Raw genomic sequence first — 23,476 nt, 5'->3', positions numbered from 1 at the left:
TCTTTAATAGCCTTAGGGTGTTGAGGATATTTTTTCATAAGGAAGCAAATAACACTAGCTCTAAGAACCAAGGCAACCTGCATTCCAACAGTATGCAAATGCTGCTATCAAAAGATCACACTGGGGCTAGAGACAGCTCAGCAGTTCAGCGGCTAAGAGTACCCACTGATCATCTAGGGGACTAAGTGTGGTCCTGACATCAGTGTTGTGGGGCTCACAACTTCCTAGAGCCCCAGCCTTAAGGGATCTGACACTCTCTTCTGGCAAGGAAAGGAAGTGGGAAAGAAGGAAGTGTGGGATGAGAGGAAGAGGGAAAGGAGAAAGCAAAAGGACAGCATGGAAGAAAGCAGGTGGGAACTGAACTTTAAGCTTTCCTGGGAAACTCAGCCCTGTGGAGATCAATTAAACCCGCAGGCAGAAAGAATGGATGCAGGACTCTTGCTTTTTCTAAAACCGATTCTAAAAATGAAGCATCACTATTTTAATGCCTATGTATGTCTGTGCTAGTGGGGAAAAAAAGAACATAATTCCTTAATATATACATGTACGTGACACAATTAAATCAAAATCACAAACCCCAAACTATGAAGTGGGCTGGAAGGCACATGCATATTCCAACGTTATGAAGAATCCTGAGGCCTTCAAGCCAAAAACTCAGCACCTGAAGCGGAAACCCATGGTGGACTGATGGAGGCTTAGTGGCTGACTTATACCATTAATTACCCTTTCCAACAAGTAATGAAATTTCTCTAAAACTCAACAAGTTTTCCCAAGCTAACAGGAGTTTAACAAAATTGCTGACACAGCAATGCCAAGCTAAATGTGTGGCCTTTTCTCAAATAGCTTCAAGCTGGATGAAGAGAAGGCCTGAGCAAGGTATAAGTACATCTGTTTGGAGGAGTCCTGGCCAGAAGGCATGACTAGCCATATTTTTTATTTTCTGAGGCAAGGTCTTGCTGCGTCTTTCAAGGTCTTTCAGGCTGGCCTAATTCCTTGTCCCTCTGCCTTCTCAGTGCTGGGATGATAGGCATGCACTACCAAGCTCAGTGAGACAAGCACATCATTTAATAGGACTCACCATGCACAGGCTTAAAGATGTGTAAGAAATCCTCACTAAACCTGCACGGTCCAACACAGTAGAAGCCACATGGGGCTGGCCTGAAATGTGGCTATTCTCCACTAAGATGTAAAACACAAGCTCAGTTGGTACAAAGCTTGCCTATGAAGTGCTGGGCTGCATCCCAAGCCCCAGTGTATGCCACACATCTATAATCCTAGCACTTGGGAGGTACAGGGATGGGGTCAAATTCAACTACATAGTTTAAGGCTAGCCTGAGCTATATATATAACGCCTTAGAGAGGTGGGTGGAGGAGGATATACATTCAATTCCAAAGAGTTAGATGACAGAAAAAAGTAGGAAACAGCTCACCAATCACTTTGTACTGACTACATATTGCACCAATCACTTTGTACTGACTTCATATTGCACCAATCACTTTGTACTGACTACATATTGAAATAATGCTTAGGAACATTGAGATAAACGAACTGTATAGATAAAGTTAAAACAAAACAAAACAAAAAACTACTGCTAGTGCAACCAAGCAGATCAGCAGGCATAATTATTCCAGTAGGTTTTTTTTAATAGCAATGGTTAATTCAGATAAAAGAAAAAAATTAATAAAAATCATACTTGGTAACAAAGAAAAACTAACTCTACAAATTAGAAACAGGCAAACTGCCCAGTTTTTCCCATGACTTTCAGGAGCTAAGCTCAATTTTGGCTGTATTGCTCAAGATTAATCTACCACAGATGGGAATGTTACAAGAGGGAAATGGGAAGAACACTGCTTTTTTGCCTAGAATAAACGAAAATGTATGCTTCGAATGCAGTGGATCCAAGGGGGATTTAAATCACATTCTTAAGTGGTTTTTAGTAGCATTCCCCAAACCCCTATAGAACAAGAGGTACCTTCGTTGAATAAACAAACTGATCAATAAACTTCCCATCTCCTGTGGCATTCTGGAGAGCAAACACTTGTTCAATTTTCACAACTGGAGACATATTACACTTCTGCAGATCTAGGCTCCCTTTGTGCATTGTGATGGAGGCTGGTAAGGACTTCCTTGCGGCTGCTGTTTTCCAGGCTATTTTAACCGGAGGTGGCTCTTCCTCTTCCAGGTTAGGACACCGCCTCTGGCTCTGTCTCCGAAGGTCAGTACTTGATTGGGAGGAAGCCACCTCCCCAGCATTGGTCTGTTCTGCCTGACTATTCAGCACAGATCTTGGTCTTCGGGGTTTCTTGACTTCCGTCTTAGAGGTGACATTCTTCTTTGCTTGGGCTGAGGCCTCTTCTGGCTGCTTATCAATATAGATGAAAGTGTACTGTTCTACTCTTTCCTCCCGAGTCATTTTCAATGCTTTCTCTGCATGAGCAATGCCAATATCCCACTGGGCACGTTCTCTCTGAGGTCGGGGTTTCCGAATCTTTACGAAAAAGATAAGAGTCTTTGTGTGAAATGTTTGATCCAATAGGCACATTAAAATCAACATGTATTTTCTAAACACTATGCAATTTTTTTCAAATACACATAAATATTTTTAGATTCTCAGACAAATAAATAGAATGTGCTGATCCTGTGCCATGAATAAACAAGTATTACTCTACTAAATGGCATGAAGGTCTGTTCTTGTATTTATATTTCATTGATTACTCTGCTGAAACACTTCCCCCAAAGAGGAGTTGCTCCACATCACATCTGTTGAACAGTAATAACGGAAATGACTTGTCTTCAGGGGCCAATAAGCACTGACACTAAACACGCTCCTGCAAAGTCGTTACTTTCCTCCAGGTATAGGCAGTACTTGGGTAGTATGGAGATCGCAGCAGAGTTTGCCTCCAACATTGGAGAAAATATAGCCAGTCGATGCCAATATGCCAACAAGGAGTGAAGAGAAAGGAGAAAAGCCAAGGGAGCAACAAAACAAAGGAAAGCCAGGGTGGGGTTGTGTTGTGTATGTGTGGGGGGTGGGGGGGTTGTGTTGTGTATGCGGTTGTGTTGTGTATGTGTGTGTGTGTGTGTGGGGGGGGTTATAGGGCGGTGGTGAGCAAACCCTGGCAGCCTGTCCACAGAGGCTGAGCAGAAGAACCTGAATGACAGGAGAGTAAGAGAGCTCTGAGTAAAAGTGAAAGCAGCTAAATAAAAGGGATGGGCAAAGTAAGGAAGAACTGTTTAGACGGGGCCAGGAAGATGCTCAGCACAGGCACTGGCCTCCAGCCTCACTAACCATCCCCGGGACCCACATGGCAGGAGGGGAGGAACAACTCCTCCAAGTTGTCCTCTGACCTCCACACACACATTGTGGCAGGTGAGCTATACATGTATAGACAAAATAAATATAATAATAGTGCCGGACAGAATGGCACCACCTTTAATGCAAGACACAGGAGACAGAGAAGGCAGATCTGTAGGAGCTCCAGGCCAGGAAAGATTACACAGTGTGACCCTATCTCAGAAAAACAACAAAAAGTGATAATTTTTTTTAAAGAGGTAAGACTATTAAAAAAAAAAAAAAAAAGAGGTAAGACTATGAGATGGCATAGTATATGCTGTTGATGACTATGTCTTTAAAAGAAAGTCTGATAAAATTAATTAAAATCCCCTGTGTCTCCACACAGATGGAAAGATGGCTCAGCACTGAGAGTATGTATTGAAGGCAGGCATGGTGGCACAGGTCTTTAATCCTAGCACTTAGGAGGCAGAGTCAGGCAGATTTCTGTGAGTTTGAGGCCAGCCTGGTAGTTTTAGGATATAGTGAGTTTCAGGACAGGTAAGGATACAAAGGGAGACCTGAACCACAACCCCCCCACACACCCCAATCCCCCAAAAGCATGTACTTCTCTTCCAGAAGACCAGAGTTTGAGTCCCAGTACCCAGAACAGGCAGGTCATACCTGCCTGTCACTCCAGCTCCAAAGAATCTGATACGTCTGGGCTCTATTTTCTGTTTTTATTAAAATAAATAGGGGCTGAAGAGATGGCTCAGCTGGTAAGAGCACCGACTGCTCTTCCAGAGGTCCTGAGTTCAAATCCCAGCAACCACATGGTGGCTCACAACCATCAGTAATGAAATCTGATGCCCTCTTCTGGTGAGTCTGAAAACAGCGACAGTATACTTAAATATAACAAATAAAGAAATCTTTAAAAATAAATAAATAAAGATGATGATGGTAATAATTACTATTCTTTCTTTTCTTTCTTTTTTTTTAATCCTGTGATAAAGCTTAGTTGGTGTTGGTTGTTGGTGATTAAAACTCGTTATACAGACCAGGCTGGATTTGAACTCACCTAGACTTGCCTGCTCCTGCTTCCTATATGCTGGGATTAAAGTACATGACACTCCTAGCCAATACGTAGCAAGTATAAAAAATTAGAAATTAATTTACATTAATTAAATTACATTAATTGCATGATATACTTTGATTACCTTTATGAAGCCTAGAACTGAGTATGTATAATGAATATGCCAATAACATAAATAAAATATAACCAAAACAATAAATTTTTAAAAATCAACAAAATATATATAGAGAAAAAATGTGTATGTATACATACATATATATACACACATATATATATGTATATATATGTATGTATACATACACATACAGACATGGGGGGGAACATTTCCTGGTTCTATAACTCATATGCTTTGAGATGAACCAGTGACTTAATTAAGCCTTCTGTACCTTAGTTTCTTGATCTGCTGAAAAGAAAAACAATCTTATTTAAATTAAATTTAAATTATTATAAAGATTAAATAAGTATATCAATACTTTAAACAATACTTATTTTATAGACGGTACTAGATAAACTTTTTTACATGGTTTGGTTTTGGTTTGAGATAGTTCTCACTGTGTAGCCTAAGTTGACTTTAAACTTTGAGCCTCCTATGTTAGCCTTCCAAATGCTGGCATTACAGATACCATACATCTGACTCCTATCAAGTATTTTTAAATCTTTGATAAAAGTAAGTTTATTAATAGAATAAAGAAGTCTTACAGGAAGATATTAATACAGAAAAAATATTTACAATCCTTAGCAAAATAAGTATCATTACTATCTACTGGATTTGTGCACATCAACTCACAAGGGATTATAAAACTTGTCTTTGTATTTTGAGATAGGATACCATGTATCCCAGGCTAGCCCTAAACTCTATGTAGCAGAAACTGATCCTCCTGCCTCTCCCAGATATGCAGCCACATGCAGTTTGTGTGGAAGCAATGACCTAATGCAGGGCTTTATGTATGCCAGCAAGCACCCAACCACATGAGCTACAGCCTCCGTTCCCAGAGTCTTAGCAGTACTGTAATGATGCACAACATACACAACTATTTATTGTGTTTTTTGAGACAGGGCTTCACTATGTAGCTCTGAATGGGCTGGAACTGCTATATACACTAGGCTGGCCTCAAATTTTAAAGTGATACTTGCGCTTCAATGCATCAGTGGACAGTGGGGTCTAGTTCAGCAGCAGACTGCCTGCCTACCATGGGAAGCCCTGGGTTCCATCTCTAAATAACAAACAGACAAACCGTAAGGACTAGTAGGCGGCGTTACCTTTTGCTTCTCAGAATGATTGCTGGCTTGTTTGGCCGCCTCGGCTAGTAACTCTTCATACTGTTCGTGACCTTTATACTCCCGGACTCGTTTCTCATGAACCCATGCTCTCTCTGGCTGGTTGCTAAAAAACTGGACATGATATTCCCGGGCACCTATAAGTAAAAACTTGTATTAATTATGTTAGGACATAAAAATCCATATATACTTTGCCAAAGAGACCTTGAAATACAGGGTTTGTTTGTTTGTGTTTTTTTTTCAGCATTTTCCATTAAAACTTGGACATTTTAAACTGCCCAAAGATCTATGACAACACTCACCAACCTTATAACCATTCAGCTATAAAAGCACTGCAGATAATTAAAATCAGGGCAGCAAGTTCTAAGAGAGAGAAATGTGAAGCTCTGCTAATTGCCCCATTTATTACTTTGATTGTGCAATTTACTTTTTATTTGTCTCCAATATTTTTACAAATTGGAATACAAGCACACAACATTTCCCACCAAAACAGAACGTGTTTCTTAGAACATTTAAGAGCCAAATTCTGATCAGATCACTTTTTTAGCTACATAAATATGAGATTGTTTTAGGGGTCCTGTGACCCCTATAGTAATGTCCTAATAACACCACAGTGATCTCTCTTTACATTCAAGGCAGAAAAGCAGTAGCTGATAAAACTCCTGGCATCTCAACACAAACATTGCACAGAACTACGTCCAGCCATTGGGTGCTTCACTGCCATACACTCACACCTTTTCAACAGGATAGTTTTATGCAATGGCCTTGACAAACAAGCAAAAATTACTAATTTTCCTAAATTTCCTACTTGAATCTGTCTCTTTAATATGCCGTGCAATGAGAAAGCAAAATAAACCCATGAGACACTTCTGCAGACTGCCAGTGAAGGCTGCCTTGGGGAAGCATGAAGTGTGGTCATCTGGGAGCACGGTGGAACATCCCAGTAACTAGACATTACTAGGATGTGAGGCGTCGGTATCTCTCAAGAACCAACTCCTACTTCAAGGAAAACAACATTATTTGTTATCAATGATACAGTTTAATCTTTCAAATAATACTGGAATTTTGGAAAACCTGTCTTTGCCTCTTTTAGCCTTCCAACTCCTCAATATCAAAAAGATTCTGAGAAGAGGCAATTTAAAAGAACACCTAGTTGGCGTGGCGGTACATGCTTTCAGTCTGGGCACTAGGAAAGCAGACATGAGCAGGTTTCTTTAACTTTCAGGCCAGCCTGGACTATGTAGAGAGTTCCAAGACAGCCAAGGCTACACAGAAAGACTCTCAGGAGAGGGATGGAGGGAAGAAGAGAGGGAGGGAGAGAAGGGAATATAGCTACAAAGGAATTTGTCAGCATATGAAAGATCTTACTAAGACAAGAATTTTTTAAATGGCTGGTGCATGCACACAAAATCATGGACAATAAAAGACCTATCAAAGTACAATATAATACTTTGAACTATACAGAACAACTTGCAGGGGTTGTTTTGGTTTCTTTTCTCTTGAGTCAGGGTCTCATTATATTCTCCTGTTTGGCTTGGAACTCATCTTGGACCAACCTGGACTCAGACAGACAGAGGTCTGACTGTCTCAGCTTCCCAAGTGCTGGGATTAAATATGTGTTGTTGGCACCATGCCTAGTTGAACCCAAAGACTTTAACAACAAAGCACAAATGTTCACTAAAATGATTTCAAATTCCACCTGCAATTTACCTTCTACCCATTGAGCTCTGGTGTAGCAAAGAAACCTACCCTCAACGATCGGGACACACTGTTAAATCCTTCTTTCCTTTTCCTATTCTGCATATGTATGATTCAGCATTATGTTCAGTTTGCCACCAAAATAACAAATCATAACTGAATGTAGAATGCATATGAAAATCAAGCCAGACATTAAAAACTTGCAAATATTTAAAAACAGTATCATTCCTCCATTACCTTTGAAAAGAAAATCCTATCACATTGTATAAACAACTTTTAGGAGTTAGGTCTCTCTTCCTACCATGTGGGTTCTGTGTATTAAACACAGATTTTCAGACTTGGCAGCAAGTGCTAAGCCATCTCACTGGCCCCTCATTAACTACTGTTTTTACGATTTTATTTTATTTTTAAGTATATACACTTGTGTGTATGGCAGGGTTTGTGCATATGTGTGAAGGTTCCCTCGGAGGTCAGAGGAGACAGAGCCTCCTGGAGCTGGAGTTGGACAGTAGTGAGCTGCCTTGTGTGAATGCTGGCAGCTCAGGGTCTCCTAAAGAACAGCAAGTACTCTTTAACTGCTGGGCATCAGATTGCCAGCACCCAACAATTTTTAAGAAAATAGTTTTCCAAAAAACAAAAACAAAAACAAAAACATAATTAATGATTATATGAAAAAATGTGTAAGTGACTAAAAGTTAATTTCTAAATTAAGTAGTATTAGATATTACCTACAAAAACTATTAAAGCTCTTCAGTTGAGATGGCAAGGTCTAGTTATTTAGCCAAGGCTGACTTCAACTGTAATGTCCCACACCTTATCCTACTGAGTACTTCTGAAAGCACGGTCAATAGAACAAGCTGGACTATTATAAACTAAGCAGAGGGAGGCTGGAAATGGCTCAGAGATCTGGTGCTCTTGTTGCTCTCTCAGAGTAGACTCCTGGCACCCAGGAAGGGAGTCACCTGTAACCCCAGCTCCAGGGGGATCTGATGCCCTCTGCCTGTACTCACATGTATACACACATATACAAAGCAAAAGTGAAAAATAAATCTTTCTAAAATAAACCATATGAGCTCAAAGAAAGGACTTCAAACGTGTATAATAACTTGGCGCTGTTAGGGCATCTGGACAGACAGTGAGCATGCACTTCACATTTAGAAAAGGCTTTCACTTTTTTAAAACAAAAGTTGGGTCTTTATCAAAGATAATTAAAAAAAATTATCTCTCAGAAAAAGTATCAGATCAATAAAAAATGTGGGGACTAAGCTGGAGAGATGGCTCAGTGGTTAAGAGCAGTGGCTGCTCTTCCACAGGACCCTGGTTTGATTCCCAGCACCAACATGCTCACAACCACCACACATGCAAATATATGCAGGCAAGCAAAACACTCATACACATAAAACAAATCTAAAATAAAATTTAAATTATTATAAAGGGCCTAGAGCAATGGCTCAGTGGTTAAGAGCACTTGCTGCTCCAGCAGAGGGCCAGGTTTCTATTCCCAACATCCAAATGATGGCTTGAGACTATCCAATCTCCAGTTCCAGGGGATCCAATGTTCTCTGATCTCTGCAGGAACCAGCCATACATGTGGTATTCATACATACAAGCAGGCAAAACATGACTACACACAAAATCTCAAAAAAGTTTTTAATTAAAAACTATTATAAAAAAGAACTGGCTTTGTGTGTGTGTGTGTGTGTGTGTGTTAGTATGTAAAAGGCAGAAAGGTTAAAAATTTGAGGCCAGCTTTGGAAGCTTAATGAGAATCTGTCTCAAAATAAGAAATAAGGGGCTAGAGAAATGACTCGTGCTGAAGAGCATTTGCAGAGATCCCAACACGCCAGCTCACAACTCTAAGTACAGTTCCAGGAGATCTGACAACCTTTTCTGGACTTCTCAGGCACCAGGCACACACATGGTGCATACATATTAATGTATGCGGGCACATACTCATACACACTAACATAAGTGAATCATTTAAAAATAAACAATTTTTAAAAGCCTAGGGGTGTAGCTCCCTGTTAGAGCACTTACGGAGGCCCTGTTCTCACCCAGTCTAAAAAGCAAAAGTAAAAACAAAATAAAATAAATCCTGATGACATGAAAACTAAAGAAGCAATTATGTGTGTCTCTGAATAGCAGACTCAATTTTCTAAGCTTTCTATCAAAAGCTGTATTTGTAGAAGAAATGATTTTATATTTGAGAAATAAAGCAGGGGCCAGAAAGATGGCTCAGTGTCAGAGAACATCTAGGGCTTTCCTCCCAGAGGACTGAAGTCTGTGCCAGCACCCACGGAAGGCAGCCCTGACTACCACCACTAGCTCCACAGGGACTCTCACATGCACATACCCACACCCAGAATTAAAAACAAAATAATTTTTATAAGTCTTTTTAAAACACATTTGTGAGTGGAGGTGCACGAGGCCTGACTGCTATGAGGGCCTCGGGCACACTTCAGGGGTATAGGGTGGTGGGGTGCTGCTTGCCCATCCTGAAGTATCACATGCCACCACTGTCCTGAATGTGCATTTTTGTACCCAGCCATGTAGTGGCCAAGTCCCGCCTCTGATCATAGCTAAAGAAGTCGTAGCTAAAGAAGATGAATTAGTCACGGGGTAGACAGTACTCTGTGGGCGGGTATTTGGGAAGTCACCACAGCATATGAAGAACTTTGACATGTGGCTGCGCTGCTCCCACAGTGGCACAGACAGCATGCACAGAGAGTACTAGGACCCGACCACCACTGGCACCCTTCACACAGCACTATCGTGACATGGGTACCCAGCACTGTGTCCAGAGTTAAAGCAGAAGAGACAGGCTGGATATCAAGCCGTTCCATGACTCCATAATCAAGTTTCCATTGCCCCAGCACAAGCCACGCCTCACTACCAAGATGCCCCAAACCTTCCTTTACACCCAGAGACCCATTGAAGACTCCAGAGTCAAAGAAAGTCTTTAAAGTAGGGGCTATAAAGAAGGCAAAGCAGTTAAGAGCACGTTGCTCTTGCAGAGGCCCGGGCTCTGTTTTCCGCACTCACATGGAGACTCACAACCAACTCTACTCCAAAGGACTCAATACTCTTGCTGCACTCTAGGCACCGGGCACACAGACAGGGTGCATACACGCCTGCAGGCAAAACACCCATACTTCTTCTTCTTCTTCTTTTTTTTTTTTTCAAGACAGGGTTTCTCTGTGTAGCCCTGGCTGTCCTGGAACTCACTCTGTAGAACAGGCTGGCCTCGAACTCAGAAATTCGCCTGCCTCTGCCTCCCAAGTGCTGGGATTAAAGGCATGCGCCACCACTGCCCGGCAGAATACCCATACTTCTAAATAGTCTTTAAGTAAATGATGCAAAGATACAACTATGTACTTTTGAAAACTTTAAAAATATTGCTGGTGTTAAAACTAAATGAGGGCCTAGAGGTGGTGACGCATGCCTTTGATCCCAGCATTTGAGAGACAGAGGCAGGCAGATTTCTGAGTTCAAGGCCAGTCTGGTCTATGGAAGGCGTTCCAGACAGCCAGGACAGTTCCAGGGCTACACCCTGTCTCGGGAAAAAACAAAACAAAACAAAACAAAACAAAACAAAAAAGTAAATGAGGGAATGCAGGCAGGTGGCACGTGCTTTAATCCCCCACCCAGGAAGCAGAGGCAGGCAGATCTGTGACTTCCAAGCCAGCTTGATCTACATAACAAATTCCAGGCCAGTCAATGCTGCATAATGAGACCCTGTCACAAAGAATAGAAGGGGAGGGAAGAGAAGCACACATAAAGCATGAGGCTGAAGAAAGAGAAGATGGCTCAGCAGATAAGGACACTTGATGTACAGGCATGAGGATGTGAGTCATATCCTTAGCACCAGGGTGAGAGTCCAGGCATGTCCTCATGCGCCTACAAGCCAGCGCTGTAAAATGGAGTCAGGACGACTGTGGGGTTTTCTGGTCACCAGACAAGCTGCGCATTCAGTAAGAAATCCTGATTCAAAGGAAATAAGGTAGACAGTGATATACAGTAAGACACTCGACGTACTCTTCCAGCTCAGTGTGTGTAAACGCACCTACACCCACACACACAGTAAAAGTACATGCTATATGATCCAGAACTCAGGAAGCATGAAGACTCAAAGTCCCAGGCCAGCCTGGGCAACACAGTGAGATACTTCAAAATAAAAACCACTCCTCCTCAGGGAAAGGAAAACTTCACTTACATGTCTGTTAATTACAAATATGCAGAGAGAAAGAATTACCTCAAACATTTTTATTTTCTGAATATGGTGTGCGGGTGTTTTGTCTGCATGTGTGTATGTCTATGCACCAGTGCCTGGTGCTCAAGAAGTCCTGAAGAGAACATCAGATCCCCTGAAACTGGATTGTGTGTAGGTGCTGGGAATTGAACCCAGGCCCTCTGGAGGAGCGGGCAGTGCTCATCACCGCTGAGCCATCTGTCCAGTCTACCTCAAATTTTAATAGTACTTACACAGATGGAAGCTGGGGTTATGGACATCTTCTGGGTTCTATCAGGCAGACTCGGAGTTTCACCCAACCCCAATTAATACATAATGTTTTTAAAGGAGAAGAAGCATTTAATTTCAACTTAAAATGAGAACTAAGCAATAAAATACAATTTAAAATAGAAATATGATCTAAATATCTTTCAACACACCCTTGCAAGGAGTTACTACTATTAATAGTATGAAAATTGTTACCTATATTGTCCAATGCTAACAGTCTGACTAATAACAAGACAGAAAGCAATGACTACTATGTATGATCAAGATAAACTGTACAAAATGGCTTAGCTACAAAGTAGCACAGAGTGCTTCATAGTCATCTTCTGCAAAACAAAATCTGAATCTTGGTTTTCAAAAACAACTGCGAAAGCTACTTTATTTAAAACTATACTATATGCTATAACAGGATACTATTTGGCAATAAAAAGTGATAAAGTACTGATACATGTTAAAACATGGATAGACTTCTAAACCATGGAAGTGAAAGAAGCCAGAAGACTGGCAAGGATACAAAGGGAGAAGGTGCTAACCACAGGGTGTATGGGAATTCCCAGTCATGTCTATTGGGTGGAAGATGTCTTTTGGGGGGTGACAAAATTCTTAAGCTACGATGATAGTAACACAACTTTGAATGGAGTTTTTAAAAAATCACTAAGTTCTGGCATTTAAATAAAAGGATAATTAACTCTGAGTCAGGCTTAGTGGCACACACCTTTAATCCCAGCTGTTGGAAGACAGAGGCAGGTAGTTCTAGTTCTAGGCCAGCCTGGTCTACACAGGGAGCTCCAGGCCAGAAAGAACTCCATAGTGAGATCCTGCCTCAAATAAATAACGAACACATGACTAAATTGTACTATATGACTATTTCAAAAAAGTTATGAGATTTTAAAAGGGTTATGACAAAATAATATCCGTGCTTCTAATCAAAACATGGTTTTTAAATTCTAGATTCTCAAATTACTAAGAACAATATAAACAAGTTTTCTAGCACTAAAGTACAAAACTGGCCTAGATGAAGTCACCTGACTAGTAGGTGAATTAATGATTCAAGCATGAAAACTGCAAATGCCTTCACAGAGGACAAGCTCGGTGCCCAGCACACCTCAGGAAGCTCAGGACTTGCGGTGGTAACTTCAGCTCCAAGGGCATCCACAGCATATGCCCGTCTCCCCTCCCCATGCACACATACAAGAATTTAAAACTAAGAAATAAAAGTTTAAAAAGAAAAATGTAAAAACTCCTGAACCTCAAAAGACTGCTCTCTTGTGAGGAGAGAGGAGAGCCCTAACTCTCATGTGGTATCATTTTGAAAGCTCTTGAGCCCTAGATATGGACAGGAATTGATTTAGATTGCTTTGACAACGCCTACCCATTCTCCATGAACAAAATTAGAGAAGTTCCAAGGTACTGCACAAGGCTGACCTAACACCTGTTTTTATATGCGCTTCTCTGAGTTATAACCACGGGGGTTCAGCTGGTAAAAGTTGTAGAGCAAGGGTTATAACATGGTTTTCAAACTACTTTTCTGAGACATAGGATCTACCTCATATACAGCTGCTGTGAGCATCACAGAAGAAACTATTCAGTGGGTAGGCTGCAGAGGCAGCTCAGTTGAGCTCGCCTTCCGTGCAAAGAACCCTGGGTCTATTCCCAGCACCCATAAAGCAGGTGTGGTGGTGCAGGACTGCAATTCCAGCAGGGGTAGAGGCAAGAGACCAGAAGGTTTACATCACCCTCAGCTACACGGCAAATCTGAGGGCAGCTTAGGCTACGTGACACTGCTAGAGAAAAAAAAAAACTTAAGAAAACACATAATACAAGCATCTAATACCGTACCTTGCAAAAAAAACAACCAAACAAACAGAACAAATAACAGCACTGAGTTTCTTCATTCCTGCCCCGCATCTTTCTCCCAGACTTTAATCAACACAGTGCCAAGAAGAAAGCTACTATACTTTGGCAGATTCTTGGCTCTAGCCAGTGTCACCAGTAGGGTGAAACTCACAAATCTGACTTCTCATTAATAATGAACAGGTATCAAGAAGGAAGTTTAATGTCAAAAGAAAAAAGAAAAAAATTGTCACAGATAATGAAGAATTCAACAGATGACAAAAATGTGTTGTTCACAAAGCAAGTACCAAGAAATAAATTATAAATAAATTATAAGCCAAAATGTCTTTGAACTTAGGAAATCACTTCCAGGTGGGAGAATCTTAGAAATCTACTATACATCATGCTTGGACAAAGTACACATAGAATATAACCTTTCTTAGCTTGTAACACTAAGGTAATTAGATCCAAGGTATGCGTCTATGTCCTACCAAATACATAAAGCTTTCCAAGTATATTTACACAGTCATAAATGAACCAGAAGAGAATAAAAGCACTGTGTGAAATTTAATACGATGAAAAGTACTTGTCTGAGTGAAAATGATTCCCATAGAAATCCAGAGTGAACTTATGGTCACCTGAGTTAGGCCTGGTGAAATAAAGCTATCATCCCTGAACTCAGAACCGTGAGGCAGAAGGGCAATGATCTTGGGAATGGTCCGGACTATACAGAATGAGACCATGTATCAAATAAAATAGAACAAAACACAGGAGAGCTGAAAACAGGATCAGTCTAGACATTAACCCATATAAAAATCTAGTCACTTACTGATGTACTTTCATTTTTAAATGAAGTATGAAAGCCAGTAAGATTAGTGTCTTTAAGATAAGGAAGCATAAAAGAAATTATAAACAAATTTAGGAGACAGGTATGGCGGCTACTTAGAAGACTGAGGTGAGACTATTGCAAATTTGAGGCCAGCCTGAGCTCACAATTCCAAGCTATAGGCTATCACAGCAGGAACGTCAGAGTGGCAGGAGAACTGCTCACATCACAACCATAATCAAGAGCAGAAAGCATTGAATTCATGCATGCTGGTGCTCAGTCTACAGAATCCAGTTTTGTTTTTGTTTTGTTTGTTTTGTTTACTTACTTATTTACTTTATTTTTTGAGACAGAGTCTTGCTTGCTATGACACTGCTCTGACAGGCCTGGAAGTTACTAGAGGTATCTGCTTCCATCTGCTTTCATAGTGCTGGGATTAAAGCATGTACCCCACCACACCCTGCTTGGACAGTTTTTAGAAAGAAATAAACAAAAGCCAAAAACCATTCATGCACTGGGTAGTGGGCATCAGAGAGGTCAGAGGCCATCTTTTCCAGACAGTTGGTTCTCTCCTTCTACCATACGGTTCCAGAGTCCTAATTCAGGTCAGCAGGCTTGCTAGTACCCACTGAGTCACACCACTGGCTGCCTTTCTCTGTTCTTTCACACAGCATGGACACGATGTCCAGGGCCTGCCACTACACGCACTTCTTCCCACATCTACTAACACAACTGAGGTAGTCCCTCAGGTTCTCAGAGGTTCATCTCCCAGGTGACCAAAAATGCTTTTCTTTTAATAAATTAATTAAAAGGTCTGTAGATGAAGGGGCTGGAGAGATGCCTTAGTAGTTAAGAGTACATAATGCTCTTATGGAGGACCCAATGTGGTTCTCCTCACCCCATGAGGCAGCTCTCAAATGTCTGTAACTCCAGCTCTAAGGGCTCTAATATACCTACCCTCTGGCCTCTGTGGATATAGAATGCACATATCCCAACACATAATTTAAAAGAAAAAAATCTTTGAAAAACAAAAACAATAGGGGGTTATTAAAACTTGGTAGTAGAATGCTCACCTACTGTGTGCAAAGCCCTCATTTCAACTCCTAGTTTTGGGGAAAACACTTATTGAGGGTTGGATAGATGGCTCATTACTACTCTTCAAGAGGACACAAATTTGATTCCCAGCACCCAGGTCAAGCAGCTCAAAGTCATCTGTAATTCCAACTTCTGAGGATCTAATGCCTTCCTCTGGCTTCCATGGCACCAGCATATACAAACGCAAGTACACACACACACACAGGCACACACCACACTAATTTTTTGAGAAGTTATTGGTGACACATGCAATGCTCAGCACTCAGAAGGTGGAGGTGGGCATCTCTGAGTTCCAGGCCAGCCTGAACTATGAAGCCAGTTTCAGACTAGGGCCACATAGATATAAAGACATTAGTTATAGAAGTTTTCTGCCAGTTTAAAATGACCATGATTATTTTATTTGTCATTAAAAACTGAGAAAACCCTGAGGAGCAGAGGCAGGAAGATTGTTGCATGGTCAAGGTTAATGTTGGCTACAATAAGACCCTATATCGAAAACACATCACAAGAAGAAACAAAAATCTGCTATTTATATTTTTATGCCAGATAATATATATGTATATTCTTACATTCACATACAACATTGAATGTTCATTTGCTTTATTGCAAACTTGTTACTTAATATCTATTTATTACTTTTCTTACCTCTTGTGTTAATTTTGGTATGGACCTCAAGCTGGGGATCACTTGAAACCATACAAGGCCACCAAGGATAGGTTCCCACCTTGGACCAAACAAGATCACCAACCTGGAACTTAACACCAGTGGACGTTTCTGTTGTTGGAACAGAAGACAGTGTTGGCTGAACCTACAGGAAAAGGTCACAAAACTCCATCAGAAGAGAACCAAAGAGAAAATAGAAGGAACCTATAGAAACATGCCACAAAACTACAACAGAAGAAAGAGGAGGGAGGAGGGAAGAAGAGAGGAAAGATAAAAAGAAGAGAGGAAGGATAAAAAGAAGAAGAGAGGAAGGATAAAAAGAAGGAGGAGAGAGGAAGGGAGGCGGGAAGGGAGAGAGCTATGCATAAATTACATTCTAAGTGCTCCCAGGCTGGGGAGATGGCTTGTCACTCAAGCGCCAGGTAGAACCCTCAGAGCCCACTCCAGCAGGTGAGCTAGCATAAATCTGTAATGCAGGGTTCCTATGGGGATGAGAGGTGGAGAAAGAGCATTCTCCGGAAGCTCGTGGGCCAGTCAGTCTGGCAAACACAGGGGCAAACAACAAAAAGAGACCATTCCACAGCAAGGTGGAAGGACACACACGTCTGTCCTCTGACCTCCAAGCTGTGAGCTGCAGCATATACACACCCATACTCATGCACATGAACACACATGGAGTGCTTACAATGTAAAAATTATCTTCAGTTATACTCTTGCCTGGTATCAGCTATCTATAGCTAGCAAAAGGAATGAAGGAAAAATAGTAAGGCCATCTCAATACTGAAAACAGGACCACTGGTTTCTGTGGACACTAAAGCATCCTGGGAGCCCAGTGAAAACAGAGTATCATGGTTTTAAAAGGACAATGACTCATAGAAAACACCTAGCCCTAAAAAGCACCTAGGGTTTTTCAGTGCACTCTCTGACACACAAACAGCACGGAGCACTAATGGCGGACTACTAACAATCAGCCGCTATGCTGTTACCTCTTTTTGTTCTTTGAACACTTGTAGCCGGGCAATGGTGGCGCACGCCTTTAATCCTAGCACTTGGGAGGCAAGCGGATTTCTGAGTTCGAGGCCAGACTGGTCTACAGAGTGAGCTCCAGGACAGCCAGGGCTATACAGAGAAACCCTGTCTTGAAAAACAAAAAAAAAACAAAACAAACAAAAAAACAAACAAAAACGAAAAAACAAAAAAAAAGAAAAAAGAAAGAAAACTTGTTTATTTCACTCTAAGTGCATGAATATTTTTCCTGCACATGTGTGCTCAATGCCTCGGGAGGTCAGAAGAGTTGTTGGATCCCCTGGAACTGGAGCCAGCATTTGAGTGTTGGGATCTGAACCTGGGTCCTCTGGAAGAGCAACCAGTGCTCATAATCACTAAGCCATCTCTCCAGCCCCGTCACCTCTGACACCATACCTGGTCACAGTATTCTCAAGCCACTCACCGGGACGGCCTCTTTGAGCACTGGCTCTTCTCTTGGCTTTTCTGGTGCAGTGTCCACCCTCTCATTTGGTCTCTAGGCAGAAAAATGTAGGGGACAGAATAAAGAGGCAGTATACCTAAGACTGGAAACTAAGCATTCAAGACACTGACAGGAAGAAGCATGGCACTGCGGGCTAACACCGATCCACTCCACACTCCAGTTACAACTCACAGCTCACTTTACCTCCTAAACAGCACTGTTCTAGCAGACTGGCTTGTTCCTCTCTTAAAACTATTTCTTCTCCCACCTCCCCACACTTGTGGCTCTGTCTGCTATGTGTGCAGAGGTCAGAGGACAATGTGGGGTCGTTTCTCTCCTAGCACCTTTATTATGTAAGTCCCAGGCATTGAACACAGTAAATCAGGCTTCCCCAGGAAGCACTGAGATCTCAGTGAGAGCTCAGCCATTTTCTTTTTTTTATCAGACTGAAGGAAAAAATAGGACCCTGAAATAGCTCATAAGCTATAACCTGGAATTTTTCTGGAATGTACTTTGGTAATGTATATGGAAAGCCTTAAATTTTCAGATTTTTGTCCAGGAAATTTTCTAAAATTGTTTCTGAAAAGGCACAGAGAAGAAAAAAACGTTAAGTGCAAAGATATGCAAACCAGCCCTGCTTCTAAAAACCACCCCAGAAGACAACATAGCTGGGGCTGGAGATGGCTCAGCAGTTAGGGCACCTGCTCTTGGAGAGTTCAGTTCCTAGCACCTACACCTGGAGGCTAGCAACTGCTGGTCACTCCAGCTCCATGGCCTCTGACCACTGATGGCACTCATGTGCGCAAGCCTAGATAGATACAAACACACATAAGCATAATTAAATAAGTTAATGAATCTTCTTTAAGATATAGTTATAAAAATAAAATTGATTAAATATAAAGGCAATATGTATTGTGTGTATATGTGTGTATATGTACATATGTGCGTCTATGCATGTGAAATGAAAGCAAAGAAGAACCTTTGTCTGAAAGGTGTCAGAAAAGGGTGGTGCTTATGCACGCACCTGTAAGTGAGGAATGGCCTATGAAAATGTCATAATGCAACCTATTATGTTGTACATTAATTAAAATATTAATTTAAGGTAAAGAAATATAAAATTTCAAAGTACAAGCTATTATACTACTTTTTAAATCATGTGCCCCAGAAATACATTCTTTTTAAAGTAAACTTTAAAAGTCTGAAGAGGTGGCTCTTTGGCTAAAAGCACTGGCTGCTCTTGCAGAGGACCTGGGTTTGGTTCCCCAAACCAAAAACATGGAGACTCACAAGCATCCACAACTCCAGTTTCAGGGGATGGGATGCCTTTCTGACTTCCAGAAGCACAAGGCATGCACATGCTACATAGGCATACATGCAGGCAAAGCACTAATACACATACAAAGTTAAATAAATAAATAATTTTTGAACTAGTGAACTGTGGCTAGCAGGACGGTGAAGATGCCTGGCAGCCTGAGTTCATCCTGGGAACCAGGCTCTGAAGGACAGAAACTTTCCTGACTCCCACTCATGCACCCTGGCATACACATACACGCCACAGCACAAGCAAACAAACAGATAATGTCAAAAGTAAATGTCTATGTTGGGTCCAGTGGCATGGACTTGTAACACCAGATATTTGAGAGCTAAGGCAGGAGGATAGCTTGAGTTGAGGCCAGCCTGAGTAATAGAATTTTTCTCTTAATAGAAAAATATGGGGGTAAGGGAAGAAGTATAGAACTGACTACCCAAAGCTGGACTCCAACCCTCCCCACATACACACAAACTAATATCGACAAATAAGACATTTTACAGGAAGGCTAGGTGATACAGTTCCAGCAGAGTGCGTGCAGAACATGTGTGAGGGAGGCACTGGGCTCAGTTCCTACCAGCTCAAAAAAAACAAAGGCAATCTGGAACTAGCTACTTAAAGTCTAAAATATGTTTACTCTTTAATTCAACAATTACACTCCAGGAATTAATCCTACAGAAACACAGAAAAAATATAAAAATAGCAAATTTAACCAGAGAGATGGTAATTATAGTATTATCGCGGAGTAATCCACACATCTATAAACATCTTCAAACTTTTTATTAAAAAAAACAAAACCTAAAACAACAACAAAAAAGTGTACCTTGAAAAGACTCGATACAACCTAAGACAAACATATAATAGTAATTATCTGTTTTGACAATGAGATTAATGAAATACTAAAAGAATATCTATACTTTTGTATTTGCATTTTCTGTAAAAAGCAAATTTTCTTGGGAGTCAGGAGCCGGCCTCCCAGGTAGGGCTAATGAGATTCTGCCTTTAAAAAAAAAAAAAAGTAAATAATTTCTATAAAGGAAAAGGTTTGCTTATTTATTTTGGTCTCTCTATGTAGCCCTAGCTGTCCTGGACCTCACTCTGTAGACCAGGCTAGCCTCAAACTCACAGATATCCCCCTGCCTCTGCCTCCCAAGTGCTGGGATTAAAGGTGTGCACCACCACTGCCCAACTCAACTGTTGGTGCTTCTTTCAAGCTATTTTGATACAATGTCAAATTCAAATGTCATATAAAGATTTAAAAATTTCAGAACTTTTCAAAGGAAAGAGGTAGCAAGAGAACAAAAGCCCAAGATTTACTCTAAATCTAAATGTCACAGATGTGCTAACCTGGAAACAAAACAGAAAGCCAGCAGGCATTTAGAGATTTCTGGGCTCATAAGGTGAATCTGGTCAAAATGAAAAACAGCATCATAGACTTAAGTAAGAAATGCTGTACACCAGTTGTAGTGGCTAGGGCAAGCCTCAATACTAGCATTCAAGGCCAAGAGGAAGGTGAGTGCAGCCATGCAGGAGCAGAGCAGCCTGGGATGCACAGAGGCCATCTTAGGAGAGGGAAGGGTAGAGTGACAGGCTTTCATGGAGAAATGGCCAAGAAGAGTCAAATGCAGGGTTAGAGAGACCTCTGCAGTTAAAGGTACTTTCACTCTTGCAGAGGACCTGTGTTCAGTTCCCAGCAACCACAGGATGGTAAAACCCCTGTACCTTAACTCTAGTTCCAGACAAGCCAACACCCTCTTCTGGATTTCTTGGGTGTTATATGCACATGGTACAGACATGCATGCAGGCAAAATATTCAGATATAAAATAAAAATAAATAAATCTTTTTTTAACATCAAAACCGGATATGGTGGCACACAGCTTTCTGTAGACCAGTCTGATCTACAGAATGAGTTAAAGAACAACCAGGGAGACTCCATCTCAAAAAAATAATGAAGTCAAATGCTCAGAATCTTCTGAGTATGGGATCCCCTCCTCCGTCAACTGTGAAAGGAGAACAAGCAAGCTCACACCCTCTCAATGCCCACTGTTACCATGAGAAGGAGAGCTATGGCTCGGCTCTTCTTACAACACACTCACCTTCACTTTACGTCTGTGAGATTAGGAGTACATACTGCTTTTAAATATTTGCAGCTGATCCTACATGGGAAGATCTATTTCCAGGAAGAAATCACAGTAAAATTTCTTCTTTCTAATAGTTCCACTTCTAGTTGTACCCTCAAGTAGAAAGCAGGATCTCAGAGAGACATCTACACCTACGTCCATATCCATATCATTCCAAATAGCTGAGACATGGAACCAACACACATATAGTGTAAATAAATAAATATACAAGGAAGGAAGGAAAATATGCAAATTCTGGCAGAATGTAAGCTCTTAACAATATTAGCTAAATAATTTTCAAGGAGATAACCAAAATCATATTTTCCAAAAGAACAAAACTGCTATATGCTCACTGGCCAACAGCAGTTCTCAAAAACTAAGCTAAAAGCCAATTCAGATGTGAACTGTTGTGATTCTCCGAACCCAGGTGTACCTATGTCTCTTCACAATGTCTAGGTAAGAAATGTTACAGTGAGGTTGGGAATGTTGCGCAGGGTACAGCACGTGCCTACCCTATGCAAGGTTAGAGTCAAAGAAGTGCTACAGTGAGTATGTCTGCGGTGCATGGCTAGCTTCTATCTTCCTCATTCATTTACTCAACACAAAGTCAACATGAGACACCATGGAAGCATGTTCTGTGGGGGCATTTGTTAGACAACACTAAGAACTCCTGGCACAGCTGGAGACATGGCTCAGTGGTTAAGAGCATTTGCTGCTCTCCCAGAGAACCCAGTTCAGTTCCCAACATCCTACACTGTAACTCTAACTCCAGGAGATCCAAGCCCCTCGTCTGGCCTCCATGGATACCTGCATGCACATGCATGAACATACATTGAGAACACAAGAGGGGAGTGGTGAAACAGCTCCAAGATAAAGGCACTTGCTGACAAGCCTGACAACCTGAGTTCAATTCCCAGGATCAATATGGTGAATGAGGAAAACCTGCTTCCCAAGTTATTCTCTGACCGCCACATATGCAGTATGGCCCATGCTCATGTGTACACACACACACACACACACACACACACACACACACACACAGAGACACACTAAATGCTTTAAAAAACAGTATTTCAGAGGATATTTCATTTTATGATGCTAAATTAAAAACACAAACAAACAAACAAAATACTGAAAGAAAGAAAAACAGAAAGAGAGGGAGGAAAAGATGGGCTGGAGAAATATCCTGGTTGTTAAGAGCACTAGCTGCTGTTCCAAAGGACCAGGGTTCAATTCCTAGCACCCATGTGGTAGCTCAGTACTGTTTGTAACTCCAGTTCCAGAAAATTTAATGCCCTCTTCTGTCTCCACAGGCACTGAACTCATGTGGTGACATACATGCAGCCAAAACACCCATACACTTAAAACACACACACACACACACACACACACACACACACACACATGAACTAGAATATAAGCAGACAGCTTTTCTCTCATTGTCACACCTTCAATTCTTAGAACAGTGCCTAACATGATATTCAATCAACATGGTTAAATGAGTAAAAAAATGACAGAAAAAATAGGGAAATACATAAAATACCACATGTGGGACTCATGATAACCTAGACTTACTGTGACCTTTATCCCGGAGTAAGGGGGCGGAATCAATCACATTTGAATCATACTAAATAGTGGAATCCAGCTATCCAAGAAATGTTCAATTAATAAGTAATCTTTTTTTAAACCAAAGACAATGAATTAACCTATTCAGATATATGAAATATAAAGGCAAATAACTGTCACAAAATAAGCATTTATTTGTTTCTCCCTAAATGTATATCTAGGAAACATCTGTAGTTTATAGCATAAATTTTTATTCAAGTTAAAACTAATCTATTATCTTATTGCCATGAAATCCAATCAAATCTCAGATATTAAAAGAATCTACCAGAACTGGGCATGGTGGCTCGTGCCTTTGGATTAAAAAACTAAAAAGTAAATTAATAACCAAAAAAAAAAAAAAATCCACCAGTATACACAGGCTTTGATAAAAACTCCATTTGAAGACCTAATCAACATGTTTAAATAATGTGCCTTTATTGTATTCTATTTTTGAGATGGGGGCTCACTGTGTATCCCTGGCTGGCCTGGAATTTACTGAGCTCCTCGCACCTGCCTGCATCTGCCTCCACTTCCTGAGTGCTAGAACTGAAGAAGCAAGCCCAGGCCCAAGATGCTCTGGCTGCAGAGAGGCCCCTCCCTCTGCTTAGTTAGTAGCAAACACTTGGGAACCATCTTGACCTAAGGTGTAGCAGCAAATCTGGCCTGATATAAAATCCCCTTTTCCTTTGCCTTTTGTCTCCA

General features: G+C 41.1%; 1 protein-coding gene across 6 annotated transcripts in view; it reads right to left on the bottom strand.

Annotated features, from left to right (window-relative positions):
- The window catches only part of Nsd3 (nuclear receptor binding SET domain protein 3), a 115,343-nt gene that overhangs the window by 52,277 nt on the left and 39,590 nt on the right, over window positions 1-23,476 (bottom strand). For all 6 annotated transcript variants that reach the window (XM_031339353.1, XM_031339349.1, XM_031339348.1 and 3 more), the window contains exons 3-6: window positions 17,722-17,793; window positions 16,254-16,416; window positions 5,626-5,780; window positions 1,974-2,489 (exon numbers count right to left, since the gene is read on the bottom strand). In XM_031339353.1, the coding sequence (XP_031195213.1) occupies window positions 1,974-2,489; window positions 5,626-5,780; window positions 16,254-16,416; window positions 17,722-17,793 (906 nt within the window). The remainder of the gene's footprint in view (window positions 1-1,973; window positions 2,490-5,625; window positions 5,781-16,253; window positions 16,417-17,721; window positions 17,794-23,476) is intronic.

Source organism: Mastomys coucha, unplaced genomic scaffold, assembly GCF_008632895.1.
Source record: "Mastomys coucha isolate ucsf_1 unplaced genomic scaffold, UCSF_Mcou_1 pScaffold22, whole genome shotgun sequence".
NCBI classification, from domain to species: Eukaryota; Metazoa; Chordata; class Mammalia; order Rodentia; family Muridae; genus Mastomys; species Mastomys coucha.
The sequence above is the reverse complement of the archived record's forward strand: the minus strand, read 5'-3'. Positions and strand labels throughout refer to the sequence as shown.